The sequence below is a fragment of the Myiozetetes cayanensis genome, unplaced genomic scaffold, assembly GCF_022539395.1.
Source record: "Myiozetetes cayanensis isolate MyiCay16 unplaced genomic scaffold, myiCay2020 scf17, whole genome shotgun sequence".
NCBI classification, from domain to species: domain Eukaryota; kingdom Metazoa; phylum Chordata; class Aves; order Passeriformes; family Tyrannidae; genus Myiozetetes; species Myiozetetes cayanensis.
This window is the reverse complement of record NW_026087378.1, coordinates 8089687-8104985: the sequence shown is the minus strand read 5'-3', so window position 1 is coordinate 8104985 and position 15299 is coordinate 8089687. Positions and strand designations below refer to the sequence as shown.

General features: G+C 39.9%; 1 protein-coding gene across 2 annotated transcripts in view; it reads right to left on the bottom strand.

The window, feature by feature from the left end:
* Positions 1 to 15299, bottom strand: part of RNF145 (ring finger protein 145) — a 48361-nt gene that overhangs the window by 28185 nt on the left and 4877 nt on the right. For both annotated transcript variants that reach the window (XM_050311924.1, XM_050311925.1), the window contains exon 2: positions 10726 to 10939. In XM_050311924.1, the coding sequence (XP_050167881.1) occupies positions 10726 to 10909 (184 nt within the window). In that variant the 5' untranslated portion in view covers positions 10910 to 10939. The remainder of the gene's footprint in view (positions 1 to 10725; positions 10940 to 15299) is intronic.

Here is a 15299-nt window from a genome sequence, read left to right as displayed (position 1 = left end):
CATAAATCAAGGACAAGAATTGGCACAGCCTAGGATTTGCAGGCATTTATACCAGCAGTTCCTGCACTTCTTATTAGCATTTAGGGAGACTGGAAAAACACACGATGTGGATACAGTTTTACTCTGACCATGACTACTCAGCACTCTCCAACAAGCAGAACATTGATCTTTTATCATGCCTGCTCTCATTTGGATACTCAAAGGAGTACTTTGAAGTCCACTTCATAAGGGGGTGGTACCTGTCCATACTCTTCTCTTTCCCAGACAGGCTGCAGGTCAAAACCCCAGCACATGGTGCCCTTACTAATCTTTATTTCCGAGCTCTCCATCACAATGCAGTACACTCATGCTGCGTCTGAAGGTCAGCTCAAGTGCCTGGCACTGAAATCCATTTAGGAAAACAACCCAGCAACAGCCAAGAACTCCCCTGAAGCTAAGAACAGAATGCTATAGAAGAACTTACCCTGACCCTTACAGCTACACTAGTCATGTTACATTTACAGTTTCATCCATCTATGCAGCAACACGAGGCACAGTCTTTTTTTTCTGAGTTAATTTATACCTTGAGCTTTTTAAATAATGCAACTCTAGATTAAGCACTCATGAGCAGTGACATAACCAGCTACTACAAAGCAGCTTGGGAACACAGCATGTTCCAATATTTGAAAAAGATACTATGCCAGAGTCAGTATTTATGTAGAAGTACTTGAAGGCTGCTTAGTACCTGCCATGTTCAATAAGCCACCTCTGTAAAATTCTACCAACAGTTCAGGTCTTCAAAAAAGTATCCTACAAGATGCTCCTAGAAAAGGCATCAGGCCCACAGGATGCCAAGCAGAGATCAGTTCGGGTAAGACAGATGACAGGAGCGACGATAAGACAGACACAACCTATTTACTTACCATTTTTAAATACCAATATATAATTTATGTATTTAACATTAAAGACAATTTTTCAAGTACCTTCATGAAGTGGATATGACAAGTTGCACATTTGTCTGAGGATGTGCCTTTTCAAAAGTTGAAATAATTGATAGTTTCTTTTATTAAAATGAATTATCATACAAGTCACTAGTTTCTGTACAGTATCACTTTGACCAGAGGGTTGGAGCATCTCTCCTTTGGAGAACAGAAGGTTCTGGGAAGGCCTGACTGTAGCCTTTCAGTATTTAAAGGGGGATTATAAGAAAGATGGGGACAGACTTTATAATTGTACCAGTAGTGACAGGACCAGGAGTATTGGTTCTAAACTAAAAAAGGGTTGATTTAGATGAGATACAAGAAAGAACTGAGTGTGGTGACACACTGGAACAAGTTGACCAGAAAGGTTGTGGATGCCCCACCTCTAGAAACATTCAAGGTCAGGCTGGAGGGGTTCTGAGCAAGCTGATGAGCTGCAGATGTCCCTGCACTCACTGCAAGGGCAGTTAGACCAAATGACCTTTAAAGGTCCCTCCCAACACCAAATATTCCATGGTTCTATAATTTTTATTTGAAGCTTTTTTAAGAGGGTTTGAAATACAGCACTACAGGTTTCCTTCTAGCAACTGTTTTATACAGAATAACATGCTTCTAGTTAACCAAGCAGAGCAGATGTTCTACATCATCGGTTTTCTTAGCAAACACCTGCATTTTATAGAAATCCTGCTTCTTTGTTCACCACCTTTCTTCTACCAAATACACAAATGACAAGAGCAGGAACTCCTCAGCAGAGCCTCCATGAAGACATTTAAGGAGCCTGCACCACACCAGAGTCTCATAAGCTGGATCCAGCAGCTCTCACACCATCCCCTGACATTCTTCCACTTCATCTCTGCTGCATTCACCCCCTTCCCTTGATTCCTTAGTGAGGGACAATTCTCCCTGTGAAACAACCCACAGCCATTTATCATTCCAGCACGTGAGTCAAATCTCTCTAAACCTTTCCTTCTCACTGTCGCCTGTGACTCACCTTCAGGTGAAGAACTAAGTGGAGTTTATTATGCAGCCTTTTATTCCTCAATTATTCTATAAATAGTCTTAGAATACCTGTTTACTGTATCTGTATTTAAGCTCTGCCATCTTCTTTACCTTATTCTATCACATGAAAGGCTGCTCCTTGGCCACATGATGATGTACCTGAGTGATGGCAGGATCATTTCTGTAAGACATTTTAGAGGGCAGCAACTGCACTCCTAACACAGACAAGTTAGATGGAAGGATTTCAGAGGTCACTGAAGTTCATTCTTCTCTACAGGATCACAACTTTAACCAAAATAGTTAGGATCCTTCAGGATATACCAGAAGGAGTGGGGGGGAAAAAAAAAAAAAGATAAAGTCTAAATACAAATCAGAAGATGAGAAGACTACAGTCACTTCTAACCAGTTTCCAGACAGCACAGATGCTCATAATGCTGTGCAGGGAAGCAGCACAAGACAGCCAAGGTTACTGCAGAAGCTTGAGCAATGAACTCCACCACTCACGAGTTTGGGCCGGAATTTAAACGTTCACTTTGAAGCAGCCATTTGGTCTAATTGTTAGATTTTGAAGAGCGGGAGAGCAACAGACATTTACACTAGTTCCCATCCACTCTTATTTACAATTCCCCCTTGTGACTTGATAAGAGGGAGATTTCAACACACTTCATACTGCAATATTTGCATTTTTACTGCAGAGGCCCTATTCCCAAAGTGGTACCAACCTCATTTTTATCGACAACGCCTCTGCCAGAAAAAAAAGGAAAATAATTCATTACCAAACCATCTTATTGCAGAAGAAAAGGAAGACAAGCTCAAATTCAGTAATATTCTATTCCCTTTGTTCTCACTCAGACAAATGATGTAATTAGTGTATGGCGTAAACAAGATTCCACTCTAAAAAAAAAAGGATCAGGAAATGAAATTTCTCACAGCAGCTTTCTCATCCAAATCATTACATTCTGTTTTCATTTGCACCTCTTCTGTCAGAAGAAATCACGATGCTAAGAACATATATCCCTTTGGAGAGAGTCCCCACACACAAGGATTTACAGACTGAGAAACAGTCATTTTGCTGGGCAGCCTTTAGACAGGGGTTAAAAGTAACTAAAGCTCACTTCCACCCAAAGCTCTCTGAGCTCTGTGTCTGCAGTGAGCACTCCACTCCCTTCATTTAGGCTGTGCTATTTTTGCTCTTGGGACTTGGTGTATTGTCTCTTTTAACTCACCAAGTACATCTCTGCTTAAGGGTAAGCAGCAGGCTCAGAGAAGCACAATTCCTGCCTCAGTAAAGAAAACGGGTTTAACACATGTTAAAAAAAGAAAAAAGGCAAGACAGAATAATCTCCTTCCTGAATATAGTCATAGTGCCAGGCCACCAAGATAGAGACTTACACCTTCAGGCTTCCAGCTCTAAGGAGCACTACAGAAGACACATTCTGCCAACCTTAAAAATGCACAGATCCCCCGCTCAGTTGTTACTCAGAAGCACAAGGAAGCAGAGAATTTCTGCTGCCTCTTGTAAAAGATGGTGCAGATTTAGGCCCCACCAGAGAAAATAAACTGTGAAAATAATACTAAGCAGAAAAGCAAAGTTAAACCTTGCTGGACAAGAACACGTATTAACTGGCTCACGATCTCATTTGCAACTTGTTGATTCAGCTCAGTGAAAACCTCTGGTTGTGCAATGCTCATTGTTACTGTGAGCAGCAGCTCACACACTGCCTTTCAGCAATCCCCCTCCATTTGTGCACCACCAAGGTGTTTCCCAGCTTCTCTCACCCAAATTACCTCTTTGCTGACTCAGGAGTCTGAGGTTTATTGACTGCACACAGCAGAGGCTTCTGGAGTGTGATCAAAGTCACAACTCATCCTCTTTATTAAACACTTTAGTGCTCATTTGCATGATTACAGATCCCTTGCGTCCACTTCACATTATTACTCAAAAGTTTCCTGCACATTTAGTCTAAAAATGAGAACTTTGCACATCAAAGAGTTTATAACATTTCTTAATAAAGCCACACCAACTCTTGCAGTGCCAGAAAGTAAGAGTAGAATTAATTGGATTCTACTGGAAAAGAATTTGGGGGCCCCTAACTTCCACTTACCAATATCCTGTGAGGATAAAGGGTCCATCTTATCGTGACTTGCACAGTCATGCTGCTGTGAAGCAGCAAGTCTTGAGCCACAGACACCACCACAACACCCGTCTCTCCTGGCTCAGTGCAGGATCAGTGCACTACTGAGATAGTTGCTTTATTTCAGCCAAATCCTTCACTGTCCCCATTTCAGTTTATTCAGACCGGCCACAACATGAAAGTACCACGACACACTTCTGAAAGACTGTATTTGAGCTGGCAGAAGTATTATAACAACAGCTGGCACCTTTATTTTCAGTGTGTCTAATTCTTAGGATAACCAATCACCAGACTGGTTAGACTACAGTTTACACAGAGATTTAATAAACTTTCAATGTCTACATCATCTGTCTCAAGAGTGGATGATATTTAAAAGGTACACTTTAGAGCTCAGGGTAGTTAAAGACATGACACACAAGTTATCAGGAAGATTCTGTGGTCCCTTCCCTGGAGCCCCAAGCTCAAGCCCAGAAGGAACCCCAACAGTCACTTATTTTTAAATCACATAAAAGGGGAGACAAAAAGCTCTTGTGCATCCTCAATTTGTATTAATCATCATCATTTGAAGGGTAACTCAGACTGGGGTCTGAGTTGACTGGGACAGCTCTGCTGCTGTTCTGACAGGCAGAGTCGTTTACCTGTTACAAAAGGCAACACCCTACTGACCCTCTGCCACCACACAGAGACACCCCCTGCATCAGTGGTGACTCCAACACTTGGCTCATGTGAAACCTGCCCCTCAAATCAACCCAGAGGCCGAGCCATTGAGAGAACACGTAACACCAAAACCCCTCAGTCTCGAGCAGCCACCAAGCCACCAGAACTGCCACCACCAAGGGCAGCTTTCACCCAAGGCTGTGTCCCTACTGCTACCTGAGTGCCTGTTCCAGGCAGCCACATGTGTTGCAGGCTTTATGACGTGTTGCATTTTTGGGGAGTGATGTTTTCGCTTGACAATGCCAAGGCACACCTCTTCCTCACCCTCCCACTCAGCCAAAGCTCCTGAACAAATGTTATTCACTGCAAGAAGTGCTCTACTTGAAACTAACATGGCAAATACTGTGCCCTTCAGAAAATGATGGAAAATTGGTTCTAAACTGAGAAAAGCACACAAGGAAATTAGTATTTACTCAGTCATGGCACAGTACAACTGTAAACAGAGATCAGAAATCCTGTTATCAACATCTGCACATCTCAGTGAAAATAATGCCAACAAAACAATTTACTCATTACAGGGGTACTGCCATAAACAGCTGTTTCTTGAATTTTTAAATGCATAACAGATTGGGCACTCTAAGTATAAATAATCCAAGAACTGAGTTCCTTACAGAGATTTGCAGTACTGTCTGACCAAGTAAAATAGACTTCTGGTTCTAGTTCTGCCATATGATTCAGAGGCTGTTTCTGGAAGACAACATAACTAATGATTAGAGTTCTGGGACTAACTGCAAGCATGGAGATCTTCCAGAGCAGTGGAAAAGAACACAGAAGTGGAACCATAAAAATACAGTAAGTCACAATCTATTCTAAGTTATTAAGACAAACTGCCATGCTGTCAGGAGGTTGGTCCTCAGAGTCAAAAATTTTAAGCATCTCCTTTTAAGAAGGCTGCTGGTGGCTTCCTTTTATTTTAAATAAGAAGTGATGGGGGTTGCCAAAAAGAAATACCAGCTTTATACTGAAAAGTTACCTGAATATATCCACATGCTGAGAAAGCTGCTTAGTAAAAGCCTACAGCACTAAGGGACCAGTACAGGAATTGGCAGCTCCGAGTTCGAAAATGAGAAAAGGATGTGCTGGATTTTGAGCACAGCACACTCTCTGCCTCCTTCTGTGTCCACCAACTGCAGCATGAACTGCATTTTATCCAAAAAGAAAATGAGAGGACATAAGTAATTATTTTAAGAAATGAAGACCAAGTCCACGTCATAAAATTGCATTTGGTTAAAAATAACTACAGTTTAAAATAAAATAGTAACACTCAGAAAATAGTTCTACTACCCATTTATCTAAATGGCATTGGCAGGAGAGAGACAGAACACATGGGACAGCAACCCCAGAGATGCTGAATCTGAGCAGCACCTCATCTTTGTATGCATTTAACTGCATTTACACATTTAGTCCTATTCTCACAATTTTAGGAAATTTGTTTCTGTAATAAACTAGTTTCTTCCTTCTTCTCACACTGAAACTTCACTTGGCACCTCTCACTGTGTTTGTACCAATGTACTCTATCATTCCTCTCAGAAGGCAATGCAAGAAAGCAATCCAAACAAAAGATCTTCTACTTAAAGCACAAGAGCTTAAAGAGCAGCGAGCAGATCAAAGTGTGCAGTCAGCAAACACACAAGGCAGGAAGTTCAGGAGGTTTCTCCTCCCTCAAGCCCCTTGGTAAAGGCAGCATTCATGACAAGGAGTTCACACCTAGCAAGTGATGTGACCAATAGATTAAGGTATTAACATACAGTTCAAGAAACTGATTACAAACAGGGTTGTGACAGATGACACACCTTCCACCTATTCCAAGTATTTAAATAGTCTTCTTACCTTTTTTTTCCTGAGAATTTTTTTTGTCACAACAAATACAGTTTGAGATATAAAACTGCTTTATTTTTACTCTTAAGTAAGAAAATCCTGTATTTAGTGCAGTTCTGTGTCCCTAGCATGACAGTGACTTAAATTCCAAGTCTGACTAATTACAGGTTAAGCTTATGACTCTTCTCTTTCCATCCAGCTCAGAGTATTTACCAGTAAGCACAAACAGTACTGCTTTGCCCTTCACAGGAGGAAATTACGTGGTTTCAACCATTTCCACTTTCCTCATCAAAAGAATAAAAAAAGAAGTATCTGTTTTCTCAGAGCTACTCTACAGCACAGAAGAAAACATACAAGCAGTAAGTGCTAGTCTACCCTAGAGAGAGGTTTGAGACAAAAGCCATTTTAGTTAGCACAGATATTTCATGACCGACAGGCTACTTTAAATTTATACAAAATTATTTCAACAAAATCTTAATGAAATCACATTATACCTACAACAGTTGTGGTCAAAAAAATTGTTTTGCTTTGTATGCTTCTTTCCTCCTGATCCCTGCATGAGGTAACAGACAAGAGTATCAACTGTCAGAATTATATCTGGTTATACAGCCCAGTGCACGTGTTATCACACTCTACTGCTCAGCCTGACTGGATGGATGGGTTACCAAAACAACTAAATGGGATGACCTGGAGTACTTGGGAGAGACTCCTGGGACTGTGGAGTCATTGACCAGACACTCCTCAACACTCCAGGAAGAACTACAGAACACACTTTTGCTCACAGATGACATTTGCAAATAAGGAAAATAATTCGTGGTTTTTTCAGGAGTCTTAAAAGAAAAGAGAAAAATGTATGCACATGTACACATTTTATTGTATTTAAACAGGTCAGATTATAGAACCAAACCTTCCATGTCACTCCTCTCACAGGGCAAAAGAAATTTTCCTATTTTAAATATAATTTCTGGTTGGATAGCACTAGTAGGTGCACCTAAATTTTGGCTGCAATCCCATTTTATCCAATTCTTACCTGTTTTTACAGATAGCCAGTAGAAATAGCAAACTAAAAGAAATTTCATCCCAAGCATGTCTAGTAATTTTAAATTACATTTTCAATATATCATCTGGCAAGTCTTCTGTAAGATGTACCAAAAATATTTCCAGAACTGGGTTTGATGAATCAAGTTTTAAGCTTGAGGCAACCCTGTGACCATCAAGTATGAACTTCCATGTACACAGAACAAAAATTTTTCTGCTGGAGACATTTCAAAATTGTTGCTTAGGTAAGTTTGATATTTGCCTTTATAAGTAGACTTAAACCTAGGAAAGTTTTCACAAGTGAAAACCAATTTTAATGCTAATTCTATAAGATAATTCACAGGCATGAAAATAGTATTTTTAAATAAAACAACAGAACACAAACTTTATGCACCATTGAAGACTAATGCAGGCCTTTTACACCTGGCTAAACAGTAACTACAGTGCCATCTGACAAAGTTCATAAACAAAATTACTTTGCAATTTTTCCTGTATTAAGTTAATCTTCTTACATTCACCAATTCTACCCAGAACTTTATCTCTGCTGTTTGCATTGCTTTGCTTTATGCAGCTTTAGTTACATCTCATGCAGTTGAACTTGTGGTTGAGTGGTTATCGGGACTGAGTATTTTCCTTCACTAAAGCAGATAAAGGCTGTTTCATAGAAAGATAGGAACGGGAAAAGTTGTTTCAAAGAACAAATTGCATCCTAGAGGCTTTTATTCTACTCCCAGTACTGTTAACTGGAATGTGAATCACACTGTAAAATACATCACTTCATTTAATGCATTAAAACAGAAAAGATACTCCTGTAACCCCCAGTTCTGAGCAAATTTCCAACTCCGTCTCCTTAGTTCCAGGCAAAGATTCACTATATCAAGATTGGTAGAGTTTATTAATTTTTATAGCTCTCTAATCAAATTGTTCCTTGTGCATCTGCTCGAGATAGATGCACCCAATTTCCTCAGCTGCTGGAAGCACTTCTACGAGACGGTATCTTACATATATGGGAAATTCAGTGATTGTTTGATATTGCAAAGCTGCCACAGCTTTTGTTGATACTGTGTTTCCTAACTGCAAATATGAACAGAGGATTTTTTTTTTCCTAAATAAAACAGATTAGCATGTTGAAACACATCCACAGTAAATTGTTATTTAAATTATACACTGGCAGTTAATTTTCCCCAACGTATCTTCAAAGAAGCTTAATTCCCCAAACTGGTAGAAAAGTACTTTGTTTTCCTTACAAATCCAATTTATATATTTTGATACGACATTTTAATTAATGTTATAGTGTAAACTGAAGCAACTACATTTATATAAAATGTCATGTAGGCATGCAAATTGATTTAGCCCTGACTCACCCTGACAAAGCTTATAAAAAAACCCCACCAACCAAGGGATTGAAACAAAACAACTTTATTTGAAAAGTACCAGCAAAGTTTTGTCACTAAAAACTGACTGAAAACCTGTTAAAACAGGCAACTCTTTTGACAATTTAGGAGCTCTTCTTGCTCAGTAACTACCAGGTGGAGCAGTAAAAGTACAGATACTCAGCATCATAAAAGCAAAAGTGAAAGAACTGCTGAGTGATTGTGCACCAGCACAAAAGCATCCCTTGTACGAGAGCAAAGTAAGAATCCACTGGGTTAGTAGTAAAATAGCATTTAGGTAAGAAATACTTTGGTAACAAAACTCATCCTCTCTGTAGCACTTTCTGTAGGTGTATCTCAACATACTTCAGCAAGGACAAGATTATTAAGTGACTCTAAAGATGGGCTACGTGACAGATGGAAATTACCCACTGACACCTTGAAAACCTACTGCACAACTTCTAGTTCTGTATTAGATCCTGATCTGATAAATTAATTCCTCAAAGGTACATGTGTTTATACAAGTGCATGGGAAAGCCAGCTGTAGTTACATGTCACCTGGTCCTGTGTCACATTCCAGCACCAAAGATGTCCTCTCCCAGGCACAGGAAAAGGGCACAGAACGGTGACACCAACTTTTAGCACTGCAAGTACATGGGTAACCCCAGCACAACTGTAGTGCAGTCATAACAAAGAAAGCTGCACATATTTTTAATGCAGTAAATAATTTGCAGACATTTAATAGATTAAAAAAAAGAGAAGTCACATGCACAACACTTGTGCAGTCAGGACTGAAATCAGGACACGCTACTTCAAAACCCCACAGTTCTCTAACTAAACTAGAGTGTGTTTCCTTTAGCTGATTGCAGTGCACCTTTATCCTCCAAACCCCTCTACAAGGAAGAAACACTGCAGTGTGGGAAAATTATATGCTATCCATTTCTCTCCAACCAGGCAGTGCTCAGGCAGATGCTCACTGACTATCAACCTCAACAGCCTGAATCCAATCCCTAATTAACCCCATGTGCAGATGAATCACATTCTCACCTGGAGAGCAGGTCCCAGAACATCAATCCTTTCATCTCCTAAAAACACACATTTAGCATTCCAGAACTAGACTTGCAGGCCAAGGTTCAAACCTCAGCTGCCTGAGCTGAGTTAATAATTTTGTCCATTCATCTGCAGCACAGGGACTTGTTACCTACTCGAATGCACTCACAGCACTCAGATGGTTGAAAACTGAAATGACAGATCTATGCAGCAGTGAAAAATAAATGTCTGGTGCCATGGTTAGTCCAAACCAGGCCACCTTTTCTCTAGTCTCTTGTTTAATGCCAGCAATGTTATAACACTTCTTGTTTGCACGGCACGTCCCAGCAGCTTCCCCATCGGTCACAGGCCAAAGTCACCGTGCTATTCTTTCAGGGCCTCAACTGTGTTTCCAAACACCACATTTACTCTATTTATCTGTCAAGGCTAAATAGCAGAGTTCAGTAGAAAACCCTGGACAGAATTTCTTTATTGCTAACATAAACTGCCCCTTAGGCAGAACTGTAATGAATATATTAGCATGTTATTCATTATAATCAATATAGTAGCATGCTATTACCAATTTTTAAAATTCTTTTATTAAGGAAAAGGGTATTTAGTACAGTGGTGTTTTCTCTTTAATAGATGTATACTTACCCACATAATGCATATTAAGGGCCAAGTACTTGTACTGGAAGAGAGGGTTGTTGTGCAGGCTACTTCTTTGGATCTGCTGGAAAAATGAGCTGACATCCCATCTGTACAAGACATCCAACAGCATGATGCTCGGGACCCTCAGGGCCACGTTTAATACTGCCTCCAACTTCTCCTTTGCAGCCATTCTCTTCCCTTTCTGTGAATTGGCAGCAGACTGTAAATAGCACAAGAGAGAGAAGAGTAATCAGATCAATCCCACTGTACAAACAGCCATTAGGCTTTGTGATTGTATGAATGGGGCTTCCTGTGTGGCCACAAACGACTGAATGAATCAACTGAGTTAAACTCCAATCCAAACAGGACAGCTTCTATTTTTGCTATATAAAGGTCAATTTGCTAGCAGTTTTTCCACAGTGATACTGTGAAACGGGGGGGAGGGCAGAGTAATGACATAAAAGTGGTCCAAGGGTGTGCACTGAATAAAGCTTCGTTCTTATTTGCACTAATGTAGCATCCAAGACCTCAGCCAAAAGGTCCCAGAGTGCTCTGTACTACATAAACATTAACATGATCAGCAATAAACAACAAATACTCTGTAAGCTTTAGAAACCAAACACCAGCAAAATTCAGACACTATGTCCATTTACTTCAGCACTATTTCTGTGCCTCTGAAATTAAATAATCACTGATTAAAAGAGTCCTTAAAACATTTCAGATTCACTTCCTCAATGTAAATTGAAATACCTCAGTCCAGTACTGAGTCCAATACCTCAGTTTTTAAAAAGTCGTTTACAGCCCTCATTAACTTCAATGAATTTATCTATTTATGCAATCTGAGGCCTGTGTGTTTGGAGATTAGGACCAATAATGCAGATTCTCTACTCATTTTAATGTAATTCACCCTAAGGAATCATACAAACAAAAGACCATATTCCTCTCACTCCCTAATACTAGAAGGTAATTTAATTTTTCAGTTTGCCATCAGATAAGATGGAAGGTGCAAAACAATGAAGGGCACTTTTCTTTTTAAAACAGAAACAAATGCTGGTCTACAACAGCACCTAAAAGTCAACAAAAGAAGAGCTAAAGGATCCATTTCCACATCCTGTCAGTTAAGACTGACAGTGGTTCCTAAATGAAATGTGCTGGTTTTACCACACACCACCTGCCCATCCCAGGAACATGATTCACCCCAGGTTTGTGAGCCACCAGTAATATACACAATATTAGAGAAGTGCAGTTGAAGTGTTCAAGGCCAAGGTTGGGATGACCCAGCAAGTTTTTATCCACAAGAAGCCATTCAAAGGAAAATCACCTGCAGCACAATCAACCTCCCGATGAGGTTCAGATTTAAGAAAAGGTTTCCAACCCCAATTATTAGGGGATGAACTGGAAAAAAAAACCTGCCTCCTAACCAAAGAAACAGAAAAATCTGCACTTGAAGTGCACTTTAATTTAAATAAATGTTACAGGACTTTATTCATATTTTCCTTGTGTAAATTATAAAAGTTTTTGCAGTTGCGCAAGTTTTATACTTCAAGCCATCACAGAAGTACAGCATGAAGTGAAACCATGCAAATACACAGGAACAAAAAAAACAACTCACACACACACACAACCTCATGTGAGGTTTTATTTGTGTTGTCATGGCCTAGGCACTACCACAAACTGTTCATGTGCACACCTACAGCCACATTCACACCTGTCAAGGCATGAGGACATAAAATTAACTCAGCTCAAGAAGCCAGGGCAGATCAAAACGGAGATATGGCTCAATAAACCTCAGGTTGCAGAGCTGCTGTTGCCACTGTCTAGCCCTCAGTCTGACTTTTCAAGTTATGTAAATGCTGGCACTTTTTACAGAGCTCTTGCAACAGCTCTACAACCCCCAAGGGCAGCACATCCTTCCCCTCGCACAGAAAGCGCCTTCCCACTACACGGGGCACCCCACGCACCACCAGCATTTCACAATGCTGCCCAAAACATATTAAAAGGTTGGCCAGAAGACTACAAATATTTAGAATGAACAATCAAAACTAGGCAGCTACCTCAGAATCCGAGCACTCAGCATTTCGTGCCAATAAAAGATGGTGTTTAAAGGGATGGTATCGCACAAACAAAATTGGGAGTTACACAGATTATATACAAAGAGTTACAAGAAGTTATGGGGCACACGGCTTAAATAATTCATACCAAAATATTTTAAATGTCCTGGAATTTTTCAGATTTTCTATTTTGCCAAGTCCGCAAATTCAATTAAAACTTTGAAATTAAGCTGTCTCCTGGTTTTTTGCTGGGTTCCTTTTCCAAGTAGATCAGGACATGGGTGGGCAGGGACTGACTGACAGGTTTTCACTGTCATAAAAATACCCATGTAAAGCGACAATAAGTACCTGATTCCAAATGACATTCTCGAAACTGTCAAACCTTTTCAAGTCATCAACAACAACCAAACATGTAGGACAAGAAGGACATTTTCACTTGAGCTTTCACTTTGCTAATTACTTTAAAACCGGAATTCCACAGACAACTTCTCTTAATACTGAAAGTTAACTGAGGGTCAGCACATTCAAATTAAGATGAATAATTCTACTTCCAAAACTCTTACACACATACTTAGAGAACAAAAAGTGCAGCATTTAGATTATCTAAGAAAACAATCTAAATTTAAAATAATGTTAAAACAAAAGCAAAACAAACTCTGAAAACCACATTATGTAGCAAGGGATGGACTGTGAGGGACAGCCACAGCATCTTCTGTCACTGACTGACAAACCACCCAATACTAATAAGAAACCCTTTAAAATTAACTCCACTGGAAATGCGGATGTGTTAAATAAAGCCTCAGTTGTAATGGCTGCCAAGTTCTAACAGAACGTAATACAGGCGAGCAACAACGTCCATTGCTCTAAGCTCATTATATTGTAAAGAGCTCTCACAATGCATTATTTTGATTGGTGTAAAAACAAACAAAAAAAACCGACCGAACATTAAACCTCTAAAACCTTTAGATAAATGATGATGACAAGAGTTGCTGGATGTTCAGACATGAGGGGGGAAAAAAAAAAAAAGGTCACTTGTTCTACAAAGACAAAAAATGGACCGGGAAGCAACTTGTTTGTGTTTGAAAATTTTTTTCCCATGATTTCAAACATCTCCCTGTTCCAAATCAGAAGAAAAAGAACAGTCTTAGGAAGGTTGTCATGGTTTAACCCCAGCCAGCAGCTAATACCACACAGCCACTCGCTCACCATCACCCCTCCCAGTGGGATGGAGAGGAGAATCAGGAAAAAAGGGAAAACCCTTGGATTGAGATAAGAACAGCATAATAATTAAGATAAAGATGATGATAACAACTGTAATGAAAATGATACAAACAAAACCAAACAAATAACCACCAAAACAAACAAACAAAACGAAATAAACACACAACAGAAAAAGAGAGGAATAAAGCCCAAGAGAAACAAGTGATGGACAGTACCATTGCTCACCACTCACTGACTGATGCCCAGCCTGTCCCTGAGCAGGGATCGGTGGCTCCCAGCCAATTTCCCCCAGTTTATGTGCTGGACATGATGTTCTGTGGAATGGAATATCCCTTTGGCCAGTTCCTCCCAGCTTCTTGCACACCTGCTCACTGTCAGAGCACAGGAAACTGAAGTGTCCTTGATTTATAGTAAGCACTGCTTGGCACCAAAGAACCATCAGTGTGTTACCAATGTAGTTCTCACACTAAATCCAAAACTCAGCACTGCACCAGCTACTAGGAAGGAACTCATCACAGCCAGGACCAAGAACTTCAGACTTCAAACCTTAAGTTGTGCTATTTGACCAAAACGAGCTTTTAAAAATTTCACCTCAAAAGTGTTTGTTCATTTTTGTTTTCTAACAAGGATTTTTCAAAAGTCCCTTCCTCACCTGACATACCCACTTTGTCAAAAGCATATTCCTGGTTAGCTTAAAAAAGACTACCCAAGTCCGTCCCAGGTCATTCCATTAGAAGAAGAGATCACCTTGGGTGTGCTCACATGACACGTATCCCCTCAAAGATAACACACATTTTCCCTTTGACAGAATTTTCATTCTGAAGTTTTGTCATAAAATTTCAGCTGAAGCTGTGAATTCTGCCACTTAAACCAGTCTAACTGTTGTTTCTGCACCAACATAACTATAAATCTATCACATAACAGGCAGAAAATACACCCTGCTAAAACGCAGTACATGAGGCCACAGAACACCTGTGTCCATTTATCCAAGCAGGTATAAAATTACATTACCAGAGTAGAGTTTCTGCATTCAGGAAAGCATTAATCTTGAAGTTAATTAATAGTTACAGCAATACGCCTGGAATATCTGCAAATTTAAGAGTTATTCTAATACTACTGCCATCAAAAATCACCATAGAAAGTAATTCCAGATGAGATCAGAACTTCAACACCAGACTTGTTCCTGCAACATTCAGCCTCGCAACTGTGAACATGATGCTCATTCTCCTACAGCATTACAACCTAAAACACTTGGTAAGATTGGCTAAAACCCAAAAGAGACAATTTCAACTTCTGTTTCTCACATCT